Here is a 22068-nt window from a genome sequence, read left to right on the forward strand (position 1 = left end):
TATGGGTCATCGGCACGATGCCCTGAAGGACTCTGAGAAGTTTCGGACCAGCGCCACCTAGTAGTGAAAAAAATTAACATTCTTTTACCTTTGCATGTGGTTGACTTATTTTCACGGGAGTCATCTCCTTGGATTCCTGAATCCTTGCTGAGTCCAACGATGCCAATCATGCTAGGTTTCGCCTTATGGTTAGTGCAACGTTGCGATTTAGCGTTTAAACAACATTTGCAAATATCTTAGAAACTGTTAGACCGATCGAGATGAAACCACCGTAGGAAAATCAGAAACATAAGTTGTTGACTATACGCAAATGTCAAAATTTTGATGGTGGCAAAAAAATTCTATCAGAGTCGTGTGAGTAATTTTTATGTTCATTCATATAAATGTCTCTTAACACCTAAACGGAATGAGATATTTTCACCAAATATGACCCTGAGGACACACAAAAAAATTTTGCACCACTTGGTGGTGCTATAATTGAACAAAACATGAAATTAACTCTAACTACTGTACTGTTGGTCTGATTGACTTCAAAATTGACATGCAGTGTCTTTGTCTCAATTGCTATCATCCATTATGACATTGTTGGTCTGCTGCTAGCGTCCTTGTTTGCTTCTGTTGTGCTTGGCCCCTTAATTGTTGCTTGCAGCTATATTTCTGATTTAATTTATTAATCTAAGAATTGATGCATTTAGTAAGATTTGGGGAAAATGCTTATAAAGGCCAAAAAATGCCCCAGAAATCAATTTAAGAGCTCAGAAATGGTCTGTTTTTACCTTGAATGTGCGAGGCTCTCAGTTTCATCCACTTTCAGTTATTTTAGCAGAATAAAAATGTATGCATTTTTGTCTTTTAATTGATCATAATTATAAACACTGGTTTGTAGTACAGTGTGTTTATGGTACATTGTTACTCTTCTAGTTTTTACCTGTAGTGGCTTAAAATCTAAGGGCTTACTTCAAGTAAATAAATAAGGGCAAAGTGGATCAGCTGCCAAAAAAGTTGGGGAATCCCAACTTTGCATTGCATGGAAATATGAAATGATGTGAATTTGTACATTTTAATGTGTTTGCAAGACAAAAGCCTTTCAGAGACAGTAAAACATGGTTAAATGACTCACTGAGTGATGTTTGTCAGAAGCTCATTAGATATGCAATAATGAGAAAACGCTTAGTGAAATGATTTCTATAAGTGGCTTCTGTGTGTGCAATTCCACAAACCTGGAAGACCTTCTGAATGTATATAAGCAGTAGACTTTTTTTTAGAAAGGAAAACTGAAAATAAAGAAACAGAAGCAATGAATTATGAGTAATTTACTGCCATTGTGAGAATAACATGCAACCAAGAGAAAAGTAACTGTAGTCTAACTACGAGTACTTAATTTTTGGAATCTGACTATGTGATCCAGATTACATGTAATCAGTCACTACCCAGCACTGAATATAAACATGCAAGTCTGATCTGACAGATGTAAACGCTATACGTCAGAAAACACAATCAGAGTGATCGGCACACTGCAAAAAATGATGCTCTTCCTCAGTGTTTGTGTCTTGTTTTCCAGTACAAATATCTAAACATTCTTAAATCAAGATACTGGAGAGGTAAAATGACTGAAGATATGAATAAGTCTTGTTTTCTGAAAAATTATCTAAATTAAGTGGGTTAAAAATGAAACTCTTAGACGAGCTGGTTAGTTTCTGCAATTCTGCACTGTACTATTGCAGTATAGTAGTTAGTCACGTCTTTGAACGAGTCTATAACAGCACGAGATCTTTGTGATTCAACGTGTTTCAGCAGTGGCGTACAGATAACACTGGATAAGATGGACAACAAAACTTTAATTCTGATTCCATGGGCTCTTCAGATTTCCCATTTGAATCTAGACAGATGACAAGATGTTAGACATTCTGTACAATAAATAAATTAATAATATAAAACATATAAATACAGCACTGGTTGAGAGAATGAAGGCAGCTGCTGTGCAGCAATACAGAAGGAGAGGTGGTTGAGAAAGACATTGACATCTGAGACTCGTGATGTCAGTCACACCTGACGCTGTACGGTCTTCATCATCATCAGCTGCTGAGCTGAATCCGGATGACAGATCGAGAGTTCAAAGCGTCCCGTCCACACGCTCGCTGCTCCAGCGCTTCACGTTATTCTCGTTCAGACAGGAAGTGTGTCAGTAGAAGCGTTTGCGGCGGCTCTCGCTCCAGTGTCCGTACATCACGAGTCCGACCACCGCCAGCAGAAACACACCCAGCATGGAGAAGAGGACGCAGAAGAAGATGCTGATGCTGCTCATGCCCTCCACGTCCGTGTACGCTGAGAGACACACACACACGAGATCTCATTTTGATGAACCAATATTACTTCTTAAATCTCAAGATCTTTTAGTCTGTGCTGTTTTCAGTTGATGCGTGAACAAAACTTTAGCTCCTGCCATCCATTAATCACAATAATATTTATCCTTTGAAACTGAAATTATATCACAACAGTCAATAAATGTTTTTGTGCCTCGTGAACCGGTCATCTCTTCCTCTTTACTGCTAGTTACAGCACCAAATAAACGTGAATGAACATCAGAAGGAATGTTGAAAGATACAGAACAACTTACTGAAATGAATCATGTCTCATGTAATCAATTAATCAGTGTTAAAGACGTCAATAAAGCTCCATTCACACTGCAGGTAAATGTGGCCCAAATCAGATTTTTTTGCTCACGTGTGACTCGTATCCGTTTTCCCCATTACAGTGTGAATGGCACAAACCACATGGAATCTGATCTTTTCAATTCTGATTTGTGCCACTTCCATATGTGTGTTTTCACGAGCCGCAGGGTTTAATTTGGATTTGTCTGTGCATGTTTTATTTACTCTTATAAAAGAAGTTTCCATTGACCCACGTAATACGACTGACAGACGGCAACTGTTGGAGTTAAAAATCATCATTTGTGTTCTACTGAAGAAACAAAGTCACCTACATCTTGGATGCGCTGGGGGTAAGCAGATAAACATCACATTTTCATTTTTGGGCGAACTATCCCTTTAATGCACTCCATGTTAACTTGTGTATGACGGCGTGCTGTGTGTGTTGCCAAGTCTGTGATTTTCCCACATAATTTAGTTACTTTTTCACTGTTGCCACGGGTTGTTTTGCAACTCAGTGGGTTGAAGCGAACACAATATATAACCCAAGGAGCGCGATTTTTACAGGGATACCCCAAGGCACATGATTGGGCTGTTTTGGACTAGTTTTGAGAAGCAATAGAGTGGATTTTGTAGTTAAAAACCTGGCAACCCCGTTTGCATCCTTCTTTTGCGCATGCAGGTCAGTTCAGAGCCATGATGTGTTCACACTGGAAATCCGATATTGGCCACATTTAAAACATCAATGTGAACAGCTAAACAAAAAAATCTGATCTGAACAAAAATCGGAATTGAGCATTAAGACTCGCAGTGTGAACGTAGCCTAAAACAGCTTGAGAACAATATGCAACACGTAACGTCACATTTACCTTTCAGCTTTAGTTCAGAGGGATTTTTTACTTTATCCTTGTTTCCACCGAAATTACCTGGAACAATTTGTCCCAGGAACTTTTTCCCCAGACCTGTTGATGTCTGCGTTTCCATCGTGGTCTAAAGTACCATGAAGATTGAGTCCGGTGATGTAGGACTGTGCATGACTTTCCAGTTCCTGCTGGATTTCATCCTCTGCATATAAGCTTAAAGGTGCCATCGAACGTTTTTTTTACAAGATGAAATATAAGTCTAAGGTGTCCCCTGAATGTGTCTGTGAAGTTTCAGCTCAAAATACCCCATAGATTTTTTTTTATTAATTTTTTTAACTGCCTATTTTGGGGCATCATTATAAATGCACCGATTCAGGCTGCGGCCCCTTTAATTCCTCACGCTCTCCGCCCCCGGAGCTCGCGCTTGCCTTAAACAGCATAAACAAAGTTCACACAGCTAATATAACCCTCAAAATGGATCTTTACAAAGTGTTCATCATGCAGCATGTCTAATCGCGTAAGTACAGTGTTTATTTTGATGTTTACATTGATTCTGAATGAGTTTGAGGCTATGCTCTGTGGCTAACAGGCTAAAGCTAACATTACACACTGTTGGAGAGATTTATAAAGAATGAAGTTGTGTTTATGAATTATACAGACTGCAAGTGTTTAAAAAATGAAAATAATGACAGTCTTGTCTTCGTGAATACAGTAATAAACGATGGTAACTTTAACCACATTTAACATTTACTGAACTCTTGTTATTTAACTATGCCGAGGTAAATTCAATTTTCAATTCAATGGCACCTTTAATAAAGCCTGAACCTCATCGTCGGTCTATCGGTCGGATTTTTTAAACTCCATTGTTGATTTGAATAGCAAACAACTCTCACTGCACACACCGCTACAGACTTTTAAAAATGGTGGTTGAAATAAAACACTGGTGGAGTCAACCAATCAGTAAGTCCCACCCCTGAAAGTTCCTGAACTTTGAAAAAGTACCACCTCATGAGCAGCGACTTTCTGGGGGGGAAATTTTTACCCGGAACTTCATTTAGCTGCTGTCGAAACACACCGAGTACCAAATTTCCTAGCTCCTGGAGAAAGTTCCTGCGGTGGAAACACGGCTTTTGAGAAAAACTGACTTGATACTTGGTACTGTTGATATAAATCAAAATGAATCGATATCTAATCAAACTGAGATCGGAACTGAATCCAATCACAAGCTTGTCAATCGAATGGAATGGTGACGTGTCCCAATGTCCAGCCCTACACATGTCGTCACATGTCAGCTGATCATCAGCTCGTACTCACGTCTCAGCAAGTCCATGTTGTCCACACTGGGAACCAGGACCTCCTCCTGCTCCTCGTCCTCCTGTTTGCTGCGCAGGACGGTCAGCTGGTAGAGCTTCATGGAGATCAGGTCATGGTTATCTGAAACACACACACAGAGAGAATCTCAGCACAAGCTCCGTGTGACGGTGAAGCTCTTGCACACGAGCGTCTCACCTGACAGATCTCCAGTGACGGCTGACGCGCCGAAGTAGAAGCCCTGCGGCAGACGAACGCCAGGAACGTCCAGACAGTCTCTCCACTCGTGCTGCCCATCGATATCCAGCATGATCTGCACACAGACAGGTCAACTCTTTCTGTGTGTGTGTGATTGTGACACATTCATCACGAAGGAGAGTCTGAGTCTCACCGTGAGCCTGCGGCGCACGTATCTGATGAAGATGAAGCTGTCGTGTTTCAGGTTGCGCACCATGGCGTTGCAGCCGCCCAGTTCTGTGGGTCGCCCGTCCCGATCGTGATCGTAGCTGATGGTGCCGTTACCCACCATGGCCAACACGTACGGGAAGATCCGCTAGCAACAACGACAAGAGACGACAGTCACCAGACGCTGTACAGAAACAACACATGATCCACAACCAGTCATCACTGGCCCAGCGATGTGCTTGACTAGCGAACGGTTGGTTACCTGCGTGCGTGGCGTGTATCGCTTCCTCTGAGCCTAAAACCAGACAAACACAAACACTGTGAGCATTCACTTGTGAAAACATACACTATGTGCACAAATGCATCAAAACACACCTCTTAAAGGGTTAGTTAATGTAATGTACATACATGCACATTTTTTTATTTTGCTCTTGATTAGTTTAACTGTTAAAGTAATAAATTATAAGTAGACATTAGGCTGCATATTTAGCCTTTTGGTAACCTACTGTAAAGTAAAAAAGAGATTTTGGTGCCATAAAATAATCCCCAAACTACGGAAGAGGATTAGGGCCAAGCAATAATAAAAAAATAAAACCATCTTGAGATTAAAGTTGTTAAATTTTGAGAAAAAAGTCGAGATAAAATGTTGAGAATAAACTCGTTAAATTACGAGAAAAAACACGTTAAATTTCGAGAAAAAAGTCGAGATAAAATGTTGAGAATAAAGTCGTTAAATTACGAGAAAAAACTCGTTAAATTTCGAGAAAAAAAGTTGAGAAAAAATGTTGAGAATAAACCCGTTAAATTACGAGAGAAAACTTGTTAAATTTCGAGAAAAAAATTGAGATAAAATGTTGAGAATAAAGTCGTTAAATTACGAGAAAAAACTCGTTAAATTTCGAGAAAAAGTCGAGATAAAATGTTGAGAATAAAGTCGTTAAATTACGAGAACAAATTCGTTAAATTATGAGAAAAATGTCGTTAAATTTCGAGAAAAAAGTCGATAAAATGTTGAGAAAAAAGTCGTTAAATTACGAGAACAAATTTGTTAAATTATGAGAAAAATGTCGTTAAATTTCGAGAAAAAAGTCGAGATAAAATGTTGAGAATAAACTCATTAAATTACGAGAAAAAAGTCGTTAAATTACGAGAACAAATTCGTTAAATTATGAGAAAAATGTCGTTAAATTTCGAGAAAAAGTCGAGATAAAATGTTGAGAATAAACTCATTAAATTACGAGAATAATCTCATTAAATTACAAGAAAAAAGTCGTAATTTAACAAATTTGTTCTCGTAATTTAGCGACTTTTTTCTCATAATTTAATGATTTTATTCTCAACATTTTATCTCGACTTTTTTCTTGAAATTTAACGGCATTTTTCTCATAATTTAACGAATTTGTTCTCGTAATTTAACGACTTTTTTCTCGGAATTTAATTACTTTATTCTCAACATTTTATCTCGATATTTTTCTCGAAATTTAACAACTTTAATCTCGAGATGGTTTTATTTTTTTATTATTGCTTGGCTCTAATCCTCTTCCGTACCAAACAGCTGTAAATATCAAACAAAAATATTATATGCGATTCAAAGTGTTTTTATTCACAGTTTGTAAACTACATTGGCACAATCATAAGAGATGAACCAGTCAAAAGCTCTTTGTGAGCGAACACAAAGTTTCTCGGATGAATGCTACGCAAAACTTTTCTGAGAGAACTCAAAAGCATTCAAATGAATCTTTAGAGAACATAAGCAGAAGATCAACCCAACCTGAATAATGCACAAGAACAAACCTCAAGCTCAAACATGCTGCGTAACACATAAAAACTTCATTGGTTACACAGAACGTTTGAGCTTCTGCAAGAGGTTTGTTCTTGAGTGTCATTCAAGTTCGGTTGAGCTTCTGTTTATGTTCTCTAAATCAATGTTTACATGTGCGTGAAGCCTTTCACTAAATCTGTTCATCATATAAAGCGATCGAGTCTCTTCCGAAAATTTGGATTAAACTGCTCAATTCATATGCATTAGTTTTCCGGTATCTTTATGATCTTTTTGAAGCGCCAAAGTGGTAGTTGTGAAGGCAGTCAATGGAGGGACAGAAATCTCACAGATTTCATCAAATAGACCTTCAGTTGTGTTCTGAAGATGAATGAAAGTCTAATGAGTTTGGAACGACATGAGGGTGAGTAATTAATGACAGAATTTTCATTTTGGGGTGACTAACCCTTGAATTATTGAATTCGGGTGTTTCAATCAGACCCATTGCCACATGTGAATAAAATCAAGCGCCGTAAAGAGCTCAGTGAATTCAAGCGTGGTACTGTGATATAACGGCACCTTCTCAATAAATGTCATCCCGCTAGATATACTAAGGTCAACTTTAAGTGGTATTATTGGAAAGTGGAAGAGTTTAGGAACAGCGGCAACTCAGTCATGAAGCGGAAGACCATGTAAAGTCATAGAGAGAACTGAGTACTGAGGCGCATGGTGCATAACGGTCACCACTCTGCTGATTCAACAGCTGAAGAGCTCCAAACTTCCACCTGCTTTAATATTAGCACAAAAACTGTGCAGCGGGAGCTTCATGGAGTGGGTTTCCATGTCGAGCAGCCTCACATTACCAAGTACAATGCCAAGCGTGGGATGGAGTGGTGTAAAAGCACAATGCCACTGGACTCTGGAGCAGTGGAAATGTGTTCTGTAGAATGATGATTCACACTTCTCTGTTTGTCAGTCTGATGGGCGAGTCTGGGTTTGTCTTTAACAAGAAAGACAGGCTGATGTCTCACGCCAAGATTAAGCAGCGGTTTTGAATGTTGAGAACAATCTGAATCTATAGAAGAACTGCAGGAACAAAGACCAGCAAACTACAGTCTGCTGATGGTGTTTTATGCTGTAAAGTTTTCAAAAATTATCGATGATAAAATCTATTAAAGGGATCTCGCATGCATTACTTGATCATGTTGTTCCAAACCTGTGTGACTTTCTTCTTTGTCTCAGTGTTTATCTGTCTCTTTTATTTTAAAGGGCACCTATAATGCCCCCTTTCACAAGATGTAATATAAGTCTCTGGTGTCCCCAGAATGTGTCTGTGAAGTTTCAGCTCAAAATACCCCACAGATCATTTATTATAGCTTGTCAAATTTGCTCCTATTTGGGTGTGAGCAAAAACACGCCGTTATTGTGTGTGTCCCTTTAAATGCAAATGAGCTGCTGCTCCCCGCCCCCTTTCCAGAAGAGGGCGGAGCTTTAACAGCTCAACAACAACAAAGCTGGAGAATCTCACGCAGCCAAAATGACGAAAGTGTTCAGCCTTACATTGTTCAAACCGGAGTCGACACTGATGGAGAGACTCAGGAAGAAGTTACAACTTTTAGGACGTTTCTGAATGGTTAGTGGATAAATTTATGTAGTTGCTGTGGAGTTGATTCAACTCATCCACTAGCATGTGCCGTCATGTTCATCTTTTGTGTTGAATTGACCCTTGTTTGTGAAGCAGTCCGGTGTAAAATGACGGCATGTCAACAACACTCTACTACAGCAACTCTTCCTCTTCTCTAAAGCAGCCCAACATGGCCCCGCCCCCTTTGTTGTGTGTTCTCGGGGGCGGGGTTTATGTACATTTTAGGGTTTGTGATGTCACCATCACAAAGAAATCCCTTTGCATTGAACTTTGAGCGTCGTAACTTTGCAGATGTTGTTTATGCTCAAACAGCAACATTACACACTAAAGTTAAAAAAGTGGAAACATAATCAGGAGCACCTTTAAAAAAAGGCATCAAGCATCTCTCAATTTAGACTTTAGTTTCAGTTTTTTTGATTACGGTGAGATCGAATCTCTGTGCGGTCGACTACATAAATCTCACTGTATTATTACAAACAATGACAATGGATCCTTGTAAATGTTATCTGATATTTCCTCCTGGCACATGATATAAATCAGCGTCCTTCAACAGATGTGTTTGTGAAGGATTGTTCTCAGTACTGCACACAGATATATACTGTAACGTCATTGATAAGACAGACTTTTATTCCTGTACCTCCAGAAGTTTCTCCTCATTGGGATACGTGTCCACAAACACACCGAGTCCAGTGAAGAAATCCCTGTTTCCAAACACCGGACCTGCAATCAGTGAGAGACGATCATGACCAAATAAACCCTGATCAGTCTTGCAGTGTTTGTTTGTGATGAAGACCTGTTTGTTACACGACTGCTTGGTTCTGAATATGAGTTACTAATGCAGTGGAGAAACGTAACTCGATTCACTCAACTAGATTCAGCAGAAATCTGACCTTTCTGCATGCGCTCCTTCGTGTACCACACGGCCAGACCGTCACCGTTCAGATTCTTCTTTCCTTGACCGTGAATCTTAAAATGAACCTGTAGTTCCCAATCCCTCAGATGACATGGCTTCACACACACACACACACACACACGCACACACACACGGTGTTCAGTCACAGTCATCACTGGTTGTTTTTTGTTGAAATATAATATTCACATTTCCATCAACTAAACACATTTGAAGGTTAGTTTAAGAGGTTTTTGTACTATCTTTAATCCAGAAAAATTAAAACAGAATTTCTGGGGAAAAAATCTGATTAATAAAAGTCAATTAAACAATTTAAATGGAATTCAGTAAAATTAAAAAGGAAAACACAGGATTTGGGAAAAAGAAAACTTTTCATGAAAAATGTTTTTGAAACTTTTAAAAAATTGTTGTTAAATTGTACAATGTCACTTTAAAGGTGCAATATGTAAGAATTTTTCAGTAAAATATCCAAAATCCACTAGGCCAGTGTCATATATTTTGTTCACTTGAGTACTTACAATATGCCAAATGTTTGCAACTATTTGTAAATTGTGAGAAAATTGCAATTTTAACCAAGACTCCGGGACGTGTGAGTCGCCGCCTGTCAATTTGCGTCATACCCGCGTTACCCTCGGTTTCCGGTTTATTTTGTAGAAACCATGGAAACACCAAAGACGCTTTCATATTTACATGTTTTAATAGACAAGAGAACAACTGTTTTGATATATTTATAGGCAGAAAACTAATTGTTGTTATATAGCTCAACACGTTTAGTCTTATTGTTTACATCTAATTTTCTTGATTTTTTGCGAGTACCATGCTTTACCATGCCTCAGAGAAAAACACTATTTTGTCAAGTAGCTAACATAGCATAATCAGATGCAGCTTTATTATTAGTAACAGTAATACAGCATTTTCTCCATCATCAACACAAGCCATCCAGATTTAATATTCTAAAATCGATCTATCTTACCGCAGTGTGTAACAGTGTCACACAGCAGCCGCCGAGCGAACGCACAGAGTAACGTTATAACATCATTTTCAACACACTCAAATGTATCTAATATGATAAACAGAGCTGCGTTACCTCATACTCATAACCGGAAAAGCGGAAGCGGCGCCGGCGACTGTGTCATAATAAAAGTCCTGCTACTCGTGAGGCGTGTGTTGCTCAATCGCTCCAGCTCCTCATTCAGCTCCACAACACTCGCTCCTGCTCTGCTTCATGCTACAGTAACGTTAATAATCACATCCATGAACATGATTTCTTCCCGAGTCCTATCCCGATTCTTTTCCACCGGCTGTGAGGTGGAGACCACATGTCCCAAGATTCCGCACTCAAACTTGCCATCATCAAGCTACGCCTTTGTTTTGAATAGGCCTCTAGCGACCTCTAGCGGACAGAAAATTTAACATATTGCACCTTTAAGACCGACAGGCACTAGTAAGGGATCATTAATCATGAAGTGCACTCACTATTCGGCTCCATATGGCTCCCTGTTTGCTCTGCTGGTCTGGAGTGAGACGCACATGATCCGTGGTGACCAGAGCGTCTCCCATCAGCTCCCAGTGAGACGAACCTGAGACGCCCACACCTGCAAACACACACACATGATCATACACACAACACCCGCAAACACAACTGTCGTGAATCTAATAAATTATTCATTCAAGAACACTGTGCAAGTTTACAGCAATGGCGCCATGATCTTCACATGGTTTTGAAAATCCTGCGTTTGATCCTAATTGATCCTAATAAGCGCACACTGTAAACACTACTGCTTTCTTCTTCCATGAGGGGGTTTGGCACCACAACAGCTTTGGAATAAACTCCAAAACCTGACTTGAATGAACCTAACAAATGAGTTGGGGCTGAAGCGGTTTCATAAAAGGTAATTGAAGTTCGTGGGCTAATTTGATCCAGGTTTACCTAGTCAAGATAACTGCGTGAGCACGCTTTTCTTAAGCAGCCCTAGAGGTCGATCATGGATCAAATCGATCCACCATAGGAAACAGCATAGATTTTGTGCTATTTTATGTATTTGAGACATGGTGTTTTCCTCAGTGCATAACTTACTTTTCACAAGTTTATTCTCCATCTGTAAATTTCCATTTTGCTGCTAAACTTCACAGTGAACGAGCGCTGCTGCGCGCTAAACAGACAGGACGCAATACAAGCGCAATAATTCTGACTAAAATATACATTTTGCTAAAATATTTGATGTTGGATATTAAATGTGCCTCATGTACAATTTTTAAGTGTATTTTTATGATAGTAACTGTTAATACAGAGATAGTATATTAAAAGCACAATTTAGTTCATATTCATGGTGTCTCAAAATAGCATAGTTAAGTACACTTAGATGTTTTTAAAGGATTAGTTCACTTTCAAATTAAAATTTCCTGATAATTTACTCTCCTCCATGTCATCCAAGATGTTCATGTCTTCCTTTCTTCAGTCGAAAAGAAATTAAGGTTTTTGAGGAAAACATTCCAGGATTTTTCTCCTTATAGTGGACTTCAGTGACCTCCAAACGGTTGAAGGTCAAAATTACAGTTTCAGTGCAGCTTCAAAGAGCTTTAAACGATTCCAGACGAGGAAGAAGAGTCTTATCTAGAGAAACCATCACTCATTTTCTAAAAAAAAATATATATATATTTGTTTTAACCATAAATGTTCATCTTGAACTAGCTCTCTTCTTCTTCTCTATTATAATTCCAGCAGTGTAGACACTGGTAAGTGTAAGTGTGAACATTTATGGTTAAAACGAATAGAATTTTTATTTTTTTAAAAAAATGAGTGATGGTTTCTCTAGATAAGACTCTTATTCCTCGTCTGGTATCGTTTAAAGCTCTTTGAAGCTGCACTGAAATTGTAATTTTGACCTTCAACTATTTGGGCTCCATAGAAGTCCACTATAAGGAGAAAAATCCTGGAATGTTTTCATCAAAAACCTTCATTTCTTTTCGACTGAAGAAATACATGAACATCTTGGATGACATGGGGGTGAGTAAATTATCAGGAAAATTTTATTTGAAAGTGAACTAATCCTTTAAGATTATCTTAAGGGGCCAGTTGTTCAAACGCGATCTGATCGAATTGGATAAAATCTTGAAAATGTGTTGTTCAAAAGGAAAAAAGGATTCTGAAATCAAATAAGATCACAAAATCCAATCTTGGTTTTGATCTGGATAAAATCATCAGTGTGTGTTGTTCAAAACGTTTTAGTAAGATTGGGACACCTCTGATCCAAAAAAATCTGGATTATACTGATCCCATCAGAAGGGTGGATTTCAGGAACAAAAATGTGATAAAACTTTAAAACTGGTCAAGAAATACAACATTTATATCATGTAATATAGATACACATTTTTTTATTTTGCTCTTGATTAGTTTAACTCTTAAAAGTAATAAATTAGAAGTAGACATTAGCCTACATATTTAGCCTTTCGTTAACCTACTCTAAAGTTAAAAAAAAAGAGATTTTGGTGCCATAAAACAATCCCCAAACAGCTGTAAATATCCAACAAAAATATTATATTTAATTCAAAACCCATATTCTTTCTATCACCATGTCCCTTTAGGGGCTCCGTAGAGCACTGGTAATCCAGATTTGGTCATCTGGAAAAGTGTATATCTGGATCACGGTGATCCAATCCAATTTTTCTTTGAAAAACCAGCACAAAAGTAAAATGGATTACCTGATCCTGGATAGCAAAACATGGGATTTCCAAATCCAGATCATTCTGATCCAGATTAAACTTTTTGAACAACTGGCCCAAGAAGTAGCCTACTAAAGAAGAATTTTTAGTATATTAAGTACAAAATTAGTGCGTGCAAATAGAGCGTTTTAAGTTCATTATAGAAGTGTACTTTTTTTACTATTCTTCATAGAAAGCACTATAGATTGTTTTAATTACATAATTTACACTGGCCTGTAAGCATGAGGAGCCATCAATGGTCTTACCTGTAGTTACAGCTTTAACAAATGCCACAATTACAAGAACTATGAACATTTTAATGAGATTAATACACAGTTTAAAGTCTGGACCTTCATGAATTATAGTTTTCTCTGTGTAAAATGTGTTCTGTTCTAATGATGAGTGATTTCAGAAAAAAACTGATTACATAAATCATTAAGAGCTTGATGAAATGAAAACAATATCTATTAAGAGCAGAAAATGAGCATTTTAACAGAAAAACATGTTAAGCGAAATTTAAATTGTCAAACTGAAAAGGTTCCTGATGCTTAAATAATATATCTATGTAGCCTGTGCAAAAATGATTATTTAAGGGCATTAAACAACTTTGCATATGTGTTATAAAACATTTAGCAAAAAGTAAACAAATAAAATAAACGAATCAGAACTCTGATAAACCGCCCAATTTTCAAAGCAAATCACGCCCTTCATAATAAAACACGTGAAATAACTCATACAGCGGCTAAAGACATGTAAAGACATGTAAACACCTGCAAACTGTGTCAGACTGATCATAAATGTGAAATATTAATATTATTACTATATGAGAGTCAGAGATCGCGTGAACAATCAACTGATGCGTTCATCTCTTACCCTGGTAAGGCTTTGACAGTGAATACTCTCTCTTTAAAAACTCTTCCATTTCATGACCGTCATCACATAAACCAAAGCAGAAAGCTGCAAATAAAATGACCAGCGATGATCCAGAAATCATTGTTTAAATTCAACGATATTCAAACGCGTCCGGTGAATTCACGCTCGCAGCCATCGATTCCTACTGTCAGTCCATGCTGTCTCCTGATTGGCTGCAGCTGTTACAAGACGCCTACCGATTTGCTCTCTCGCCTGTCAGTCATACACCAGCCCTCCTACACGTCAACAAACGGGACCGAAGATTTATGATAATAATTTGCTAAAATAGCAACGTAACTTTTAAAGTAAATAGTTACTCTGTACATTTAATAACCGATCTAGTACAATGAATTTGCTCTTTTTTTATTTTATGCGCAGAACTCATACTTTAGAAAAATAAAAAATTAAGAGTAATGTTTTAACCTAATCTATAGTTCAGTAAGGCATCACTAATGTGTTTGTAGTATTATTATTAATACTAATAATAATAATTATTATTATTATTAATAATTATTATTGTTGTTGTAGAGTCGCCTCACTTCCGGAATATATTACGTAAGAACTGGTTTAAGGACTATCGTAAAATTACACTGATAAAAGTCACGAAGAAACGGACACTAACAGCGAACATTTATTTAAACCACATTAATCTCATGTTTAAATACGAATAACATGCATTATCCATCTAAAACAGTCATCTGAACGAGGAAATGAAATGTTTTCCACATGATCAAACTACACACTTTAAAATACAAGCCTTTATGTTCAAGTGTTTAGTGCTCACTCCTCATTTCTGGATTCAGTCCCTCATGTGATTAATAATGTAAATAGTAAGCAATCTTTGACTTTTGGTTTTAGGTTTTGACTGAAGCACAAAGGAAACATCGGAAGAGTTAATAATGTGAAGAGAGAGTCATTTGCAGACGGTCCCTCAGCTCAAGCGCAGTATGGCGCGTCTGACTGCATGTGAACATCTGATATCAACATTCAAGCTGCTGATCGGATCTGATCTGATCTGATCTGATCGAGTTCTACCTCAGATATCAGACACACGCACACGGGTCAGTATGGCGCACACGCCCGAGAAACAAAGCGAGGAAGTGGATATTTATCGAGACACATGGGTGAGATTTCTAGGTGAGTCAAAGACACTCATGTGACCTCCAGGAGATACTTACCTGTCTATGAGTTTACCAGCCCAGCCAGGTTAGGTCTCTCATGATTTAACTTGAGTTCTTCAGACCAGCTGATTACATGGATGTCACTGATCCTGCATTATTACAGCTTATTGATGATCATCATACAAGCATTGACTGAAGTGTTATTGATTTATTGTTGTGTTTTTGAACAGCTGAACTCCATATGGAAGGCCATTTCCACCACATAACATGTCATAATTAAGAGATCAAAACGTGTTTGTCTTAATTTAAACTTTTAATGTCATAATTGTGACTGTCGTAATTATGATTTAGTCATATTTATGTAATCTTTGGTCTTGTAAACATTTTGAGAATCAAGTCTGGTTGACAGTTCTGTCATTTCTCTAATTTTTTATTAAAGGATTAGTTCACTTTCAAATTAAAATTTCCTGATAATTTACTCACCCCCGTCATCCAAGATGTTCATGTCTTTCTTTCTTCAGGTGAAAAGAAATTAAGGTTTTTAATGAAAACATTCCAGAATTTTTCTCCTTATAGTGGACTTCAATGGAGCCCAAACGGTTGAAGGTCAAAATTACAGTTTCAGTGCAGCTTAAAAGGGCTTTAAACGATACCAGACAAGGAATAAGAGTCTTATCTAGAGAAACCATCACTCATTTTCTAAAAAAATATTTAAAATTATATACGTTTTAACCATAAATGCTCATCTTGAACTAGCTCTCTTCTTCTTCTCTATTAGAAATAGAGATAAATAAATTATCAGGAAAATTTAATTTGAAAGTGAACTATTCCTTTAAGGAGAATGATTATTATGGATTTAATGAATGTTATTATGTGTGTCATTTCCATCATATCTCAAATTATTTATTCTTCTTTTCTGAGTCCTTTGTATTTCTACAGCTAATTTCATGTTATGCCTTTAAGCTGCATTTATCCTAAATACACACAATTTAATATTTTCACACTTTTTATATAATTTGACCAAAATGACCAAAATGAAATGGTCACAAGTAACTTCATCATGAAGATGGGTCATTCCCTGACAAAATCAAACAAATTTCAGAAACTTCCCGGCTCAAATGTTTGATTTTGTTCATATTTTTTCTGAAAGACAAACATAAATAGTGATGAAAGCCAAAATATTAAATGCCACAGATGTATATTTACTGAGTAATCCACTGTTTTGTAGAGGGCGTCAAAATGACCATATTCACCTGAGATTTGGAGCCAAATTAGAGTGGTGTAAAAATGACTTTAGAAAGATGGAAGCGTCAGTATTTTATTTTTACACAGAGATTGGTCGGTCTGTTAGTGAAATCTGTTGACTTTATCAATCTTTGTTTCATTATGTGCCGACAGTGACAGTTCAAAAAAGCACTTCTTGTGTTTTTTGCCTCAAGTTTGCATGCCTGTGACTCAAGAAGTATTAAAGATATGTTAATATCCTTCTAGATTCTGGTTCATAACAAACTTTCTTTTTGGTATCTTCATTTTAAAGGCCCTCGATGGTTCAATCCCAGAGATATGGAGATCTTAATGCGGCTCCATGAGTAAATTTGTAAATTGTACACATTTTCAGTGGTCAAAAAACAAATGTGGGTCACTTTGCATACAGCTGATACTTTTTTCTTTTAAAAAGAGGAATATCTGAAGAGCAAATAATGTTAAAACTAGAAATGTATGTTTTTTTCTATCAGCTCAATTGTATAGAACATACCTGAGTGCCATAAATATTCCTTTTCCAAAATTGTCGTGCCCATAACTCTAAAAGCATTCAAGATATCTTAATATCCTTCTAGATTCTCCTTCTTAATAAACTTTCCTTTTGAAATCTTCATTTTCAAGGCTCTATATGGTTCAGTATGAGGATCTCATGTTTAAATTGTTGAATTTTACCCATTTTCAGTAATTAAAAACAAAATGTGGTTCACTTTGCACACAGCTGATACTTAATGTGTTTAAAGAGGAATATCTAAAGAACAAATAATGTTGAAACTAGAAATGTATATTGTTTCCCTGTATTAAAAGAATTGCATAAAACATACAGTAGCTCTCTGAGTATCAAAAATCCACTGAAAATGGTTCAGGTTAAGTTGAGACAACTCAAAAAGTGTATTTATAAGAATCTGTATTTGAATAAGTTTAGGGATATTTGGAAGATGGGATTTTGTTCATTTTAACAGCTTTTGAAGCTACCAAGAGTTGCAGCTACACCTTACCACATTGACATCCCTATATCTATGAAAATGAACCATATAGAGCCTTAAAAATGCAGATTCAAAAAGAAAAGTTTATTAAGAAGGAGAATCTAGAAGGATATTAAGATATCTTGAATACTTTTAGAGTTACAGGCATGCAAACTTTGGAAAAGGAGTATTTATGGCACTCAGGTATGTTCTATGCAAAGTGACCCACATTTGGTTTTTGACCAATGAAAATGTGTACAATTTACTCATGGAGCCGCATTAAAATCTCCATATCTCTGGGATTGAACCATCGAGGGCCTTTAAAATGAAGATACCAAAAGGACAGTTCATTATGAACCAGAATCTAGAAGGATATTAAGATATCTTTAATACTTCTCGAGTTAAAGGCATGCAAACTTGAGGCAAAAAACACAAGAAGTGCTTTTTTGAACTATCACTGTCGACACATAATGAAACAAAGATTGATAAAGTCAACAGATTTTACTAATAGACCGACCAATCTCTGTGTAAAAATAAAATACTGACGCTTCCATCTTTCCAAAGTCATTTTTACAACCCTGTAATTTGGCTCCAAATATCAGGTGAAAATGGTCATTTTGACGCCCCACTACAAAACAGTTGATTACTCAGTAAATATACATCTGTGACATTTAATATTTTGTCTTTGATCACTATCTATGTTTGTCATTCAGAAAAAATATGAACAAAATCAAAAATTTGAGGCAGGGACGGTTTTCGAGAGCGAGTGTCAGTCTCATGATTCTTCAAACTGTGAATCCAGCAGTCGTGTTTTGTTCATGTGTCGAGTCTTGTGTGTGTGTGTGTCCGCAGGCTACGCCAACGAGGTGGGTGAGGCGTTCCGCGCGCTGGTGCCCGTCAGCGCAGTGTGGGCCAGTTACGCCGTGGCTACTGCATACGTGTCTGCGGACGCGCTGGATAAAGGCAAGAAAGCAGCGGCGGTGAGTCTCAGATCAGGATTCATTCACCTCTGTTTCCCTCCTTGAGTTTTTCATTGGTTTCTCTGTAACTATATTATAGTCCAGCTCTAATCTCACCAGTGCGACTATAAGGCATGAAGATTTTAAAGAGTTACTCCACCCAAAAATTAAATTTCTGTCATTAATTACTCACCCTCATGTCGTTCCACACCTGTAAGACCTTCGTTAATCTTCAGAACACAAATGAAGATCTTTTTGATGAAATCTGAGAGCTTTCTGTCCTGTGCAATTGAAACGCTTCAAAAAGTTCATAAAGAGATCATAAAACTAATCCATATGAATTAAGCGGTTTAGTCCAAAATTTCTGAAGAGACACGATAATTTATATGATGAACAGATTTAATTTAGGCTTTTATTCACATATAAACATAAATCAGCATAATAAACATGAACATTGATCAGCGAACATAAACAGAAGCATGAGAACAAACCTCTTTCATAAGCTCAAACGTGCTGCGTAACACGAGAATGAACCTCATTGGTTCTCACATGCGTCAATCAAACATGCTCGAGCTTCCGTTTACCACAACTGGGTCAAACTGGTGCGCAACGTTTTGCTACGGTTTCTGGGTTGAACAACATGTTTCCTGGAAATGGTGTGCAACGGGTTTGAGATACGTTTTCTCTTGTTTGGTGGGTGTGTCAAAAATGTTAAATGTAATTAACATCAAAATAAATTCACAAGAGCAAGTATATTGTTTGCACATGTTTATTTACATTAATGGCAAAATAACTTAAAGGTGCCATCGAACGTTTTTTTATAAGATGTAATATAAGTCTAAGGTGTCCCCTGAATGTGTCTGTGAAGTTTCAGCTCAAAATACCCCATAGATTTTTTTTTTATAATTTTTTTTAACTGCCTATTTTGGGGCATCATTAAATATGCACCGATTCGGGCTGCGGCCCCTTTAAATCACGTGCTCCCCGCCCCACGAGCTGTCGACTATAATACAGTGCATTTACAAAGTTCACACAGCTAATATAACCCTCAAATGGATCTTTACAAAGTGTTCGTCATGCAGCATGTCTAATCGCGTAAGTATGGTATTTATTTGGATGTTTACATTTGATTCTGAATGAGTTTGATGGTGCTCCGTGGCTAAAGCTAACATTACACACTGTTGGAGAGATTTATAAAGAATGAAGTTGTGTTTATGAATTATACAGACTGCAAGTGTTTAAAAATAGCGACGGCTCTCTTGTCTCCGTGAATACAGTAAGAAACGATGGTAACTTTAACCACATTTAACAGTACATTAGCAACATGCTAACGAAACATTTAGAAAGACAACTCACAAATATCACTAAAAATATCATGATATCATGGATCATGTCAGTTATTATTGCTCCATCTGCCATTTTTCACTATTGTCTTTGCTTGCTTACCTAGTCTGATGATTCAGCTGTGCACAGATTTTTTTTCTTTTATTCTGGACGGCAAGGGCAGTGACTGTAACATTGAGCGTATTTTGTAGAATTAAAAACACATATTTATACCGATTTAATCAGGCTCCGAAAATTCTTCAAAAAGAACACAAAGAATGGCCTTCTCAGCTGCCATAGTTGCAACTTTTGCATCATCAGAACAGGGTGTTCAACGCACCACCGTTTCCATTTAAAAAACGTTTTGCAACGTTTTGTCGGGGCTGAACGCAGCCCTGATGTGTGCTTTGATGAATGTTTATATGTGAATAAAAGCCTAAATTAAATCTGTTCATCATATAAAGCGCTCGTGTCTCTTCAGAAAATTTGGACTAAACCGCTCAATTCATATGGATTAGTTCTCCGATCTCTTTATGAACTTTTTGAAGCGCCAAAGTGTCAGCTGCATAGGCTGTCAATGGAGGGACAGAAAGCTCTCAGATTTCATCAACATTATCTTAATTTGTGTTCTGCTGTGATCTTACTGTGATGGGGAAGAATTGCAGCAGGTGTCCCGCTGACAGCGACATTCTCTGATATTATTCTGAACTTTAGCATCATGATGTTGTTTTGAAACCGTGTGTGTTATGTGTGTGAAGTGCTGTACATATACATGCATCTTGTCTGAAGGCTCACGGAGAGGATGCTGGGAAGGCGGTGCGTGTGGGCGTGGCCGTGGTCGACACCTTCGTATGGCAGGCTCTGGCTTCAGTGGCGATCCCTGGATTCACCATCAACCGCGTCTGTGCCGCGTCTCTCTTCCTGCTGGGGAAAACCACGCGCTGGCCACTTCCTGTGCGCAAGTGGACGACAACCGCCATCGGCCTCTCCACCATCCCCTTCATCATCACACCCATCGACAGGTGAGTGTGTGTGTGAGTGTGTGTGTGAGTGTGTGTGTGTGTGTGTGTGTGTGTGTGAGTGTGTGTGTGAGTGTGTGTGTGAGTGTGTGTGTGAGTGTGTGTGTGTGTGTGTGTGTGCGAGCGTGTCTCTCATTCACAGTGTTTTGATATCGGTCATCAGGTCTGTTGATTACCTGTTGGACTCCAGCCTGCGGAAACTCTACGGTGAAGGAGAAAAACCTGAATGAGCCTCGTCACGGTGCTGACCTCTGACGCCCAACACGAGTGTCAGTCTATGATCATCAGCAGAAGAGTGTCTCACGTTGACTATAAACTGTGCCTCTCAAAGACCTTTATTTGCATGTGTCTCACTTTACAGTCATTCATTTTTTATCTGTGAGGTTGTTTGTTTGTTTTCAGATGTTTACTGCAGCTTTTTTGTCATTTTATTGCTTTTTAAAATGAACATGTTTGTAGTTAACGGTTGAAGAATCTAGTACTGTATGTTTCCAAACTGTACAAATGATAAGGGAAGCAGAGTTTCTGATTACTGCAATATAAATCAGTGTATTTTACTGTCTGATATCTGATGATCTGTCGTTCATGTGTTTCTCATGTCAAGAGGACGAAGTGACGTTTCTCATCAAGCCATGAATCACTATGCAAGCTCAGTTCTGAAGGTTCTGTGGGAACACAAAATATGGCATTATATAATAAACATATTTTTAAGACTCCTGCCTAATTCAGAAACAGCGTGTTCGGTTTTTCATCCTGATGTTGGTGTTTTAGGATCTGAGGAGGAAGTTTATAGTGACTCTCATGGTAAAACATCACATTCTTCTAATGATGTATTTTCATATTTCAACACACTTATTCATCTATAAGATGAAGAACAGTAGTGTTGTGAAAAGGACTTGTCTTCAATCGATTAAAGTGATTTTATTAGTCATCTGAATGGAAAATACATCCAGTCAAAGTTTTTTTATATTGATTTATATGAACTATAACGCATTCAGTGGAAAGTGTCAGACATGATACAGTGTCTGCTGACTAAACCCTTCACTGATTCTTGGGATAAGGGACGAAACATGTCCTATACACAAAAGCCCTCTTTATGTTAAAAATAAATTCATCAAGATAAAAATACTTAAGTCACATCTAAAGGAAATCTGGATATTCAGGACATTCATTGCATTTTGTTAGTATAATTTAAATAAATGCTCTATACTTACAAACGCATGTAATTTATCCTGTCCTCATCATGAGGTCACAGTGTAAAATTGC

General features: G+C 37.6%; 2 protein-coding genes across 2 annotated transcripts; one reads left to right on the forward strand and one right to left on the reverse strand.

Annotated features, from left to right (window-relative positions):
• Positions 1 to 1298: 1298 nt before the first annotated feature.
• lman2la (lectin, mannose-binding 2-like a) lies at positions 1299 to 14329 on the reverse strand. The gene is made up of 9 exons (XM_048189850.1): positions 14117 to 14329; positions 11018 to 11136; positions 9522 to 9639; positions 9269 to 9351; positions 5490 to 5522; positions 5214 to 5375; positions 5021 to 5135; positions 4826 to 4945; positions 1299 to 2325 (listed from the first exon to the last, which is right to left on the reverse strand). Exons 1-9 carry the CDS (start codon positions 14235 to 14237, stop codon positions 2183 to 2185), a joined length of 1014 nt encoding a protein of 337 aa, XP_048045807.1. The 5' UTR covers positions 14238 to 14329; the 3' UTR covers positions 1299 to 2182.
• Positions 14330 to 15062: 733 nt separating this feature from the next.
• mtfp1 (mitochondrial fission process 1) lies at positions 15063 to 21534 on the forward strand. Its single transcript, XM_048189854.1, has 4 exons — positions 15063 to 15292; positions 18354 to 18481; positions 20573 to 20805; positions 20966 to 21534. The coding sequence occupies exons 1-4, from the start codon at positions 15223 to 15225 to the stop codon at positions 21030 to 21032; spliced, it is 498 nt and encodes a 165-aa protein (XP_048045811.1). The 5' UTR covers positions 15063 to 15222; the 3' UTR covers positions 21033 to 21534.
• The last annotated feature ends 534 nt before the right edge of the window (positions 21535 to 22068 follow it).

This window comes from Megalobrama amblycephala, linkage group LG4 (assembly GCF_018812025.1).
Source record: "Megalobrama amblycephala isolate DHTTF-2021 linkage group LG4, ASM1881202v1, whole genome shotgun sequence".
Classification (NCBI taxonomy): Eukaryota; Metazoa; Chordata; class Actinopteri; order Cypriniformes; family Xenocyprididae; genus Megalobrama; species Megalobrama amblycephala.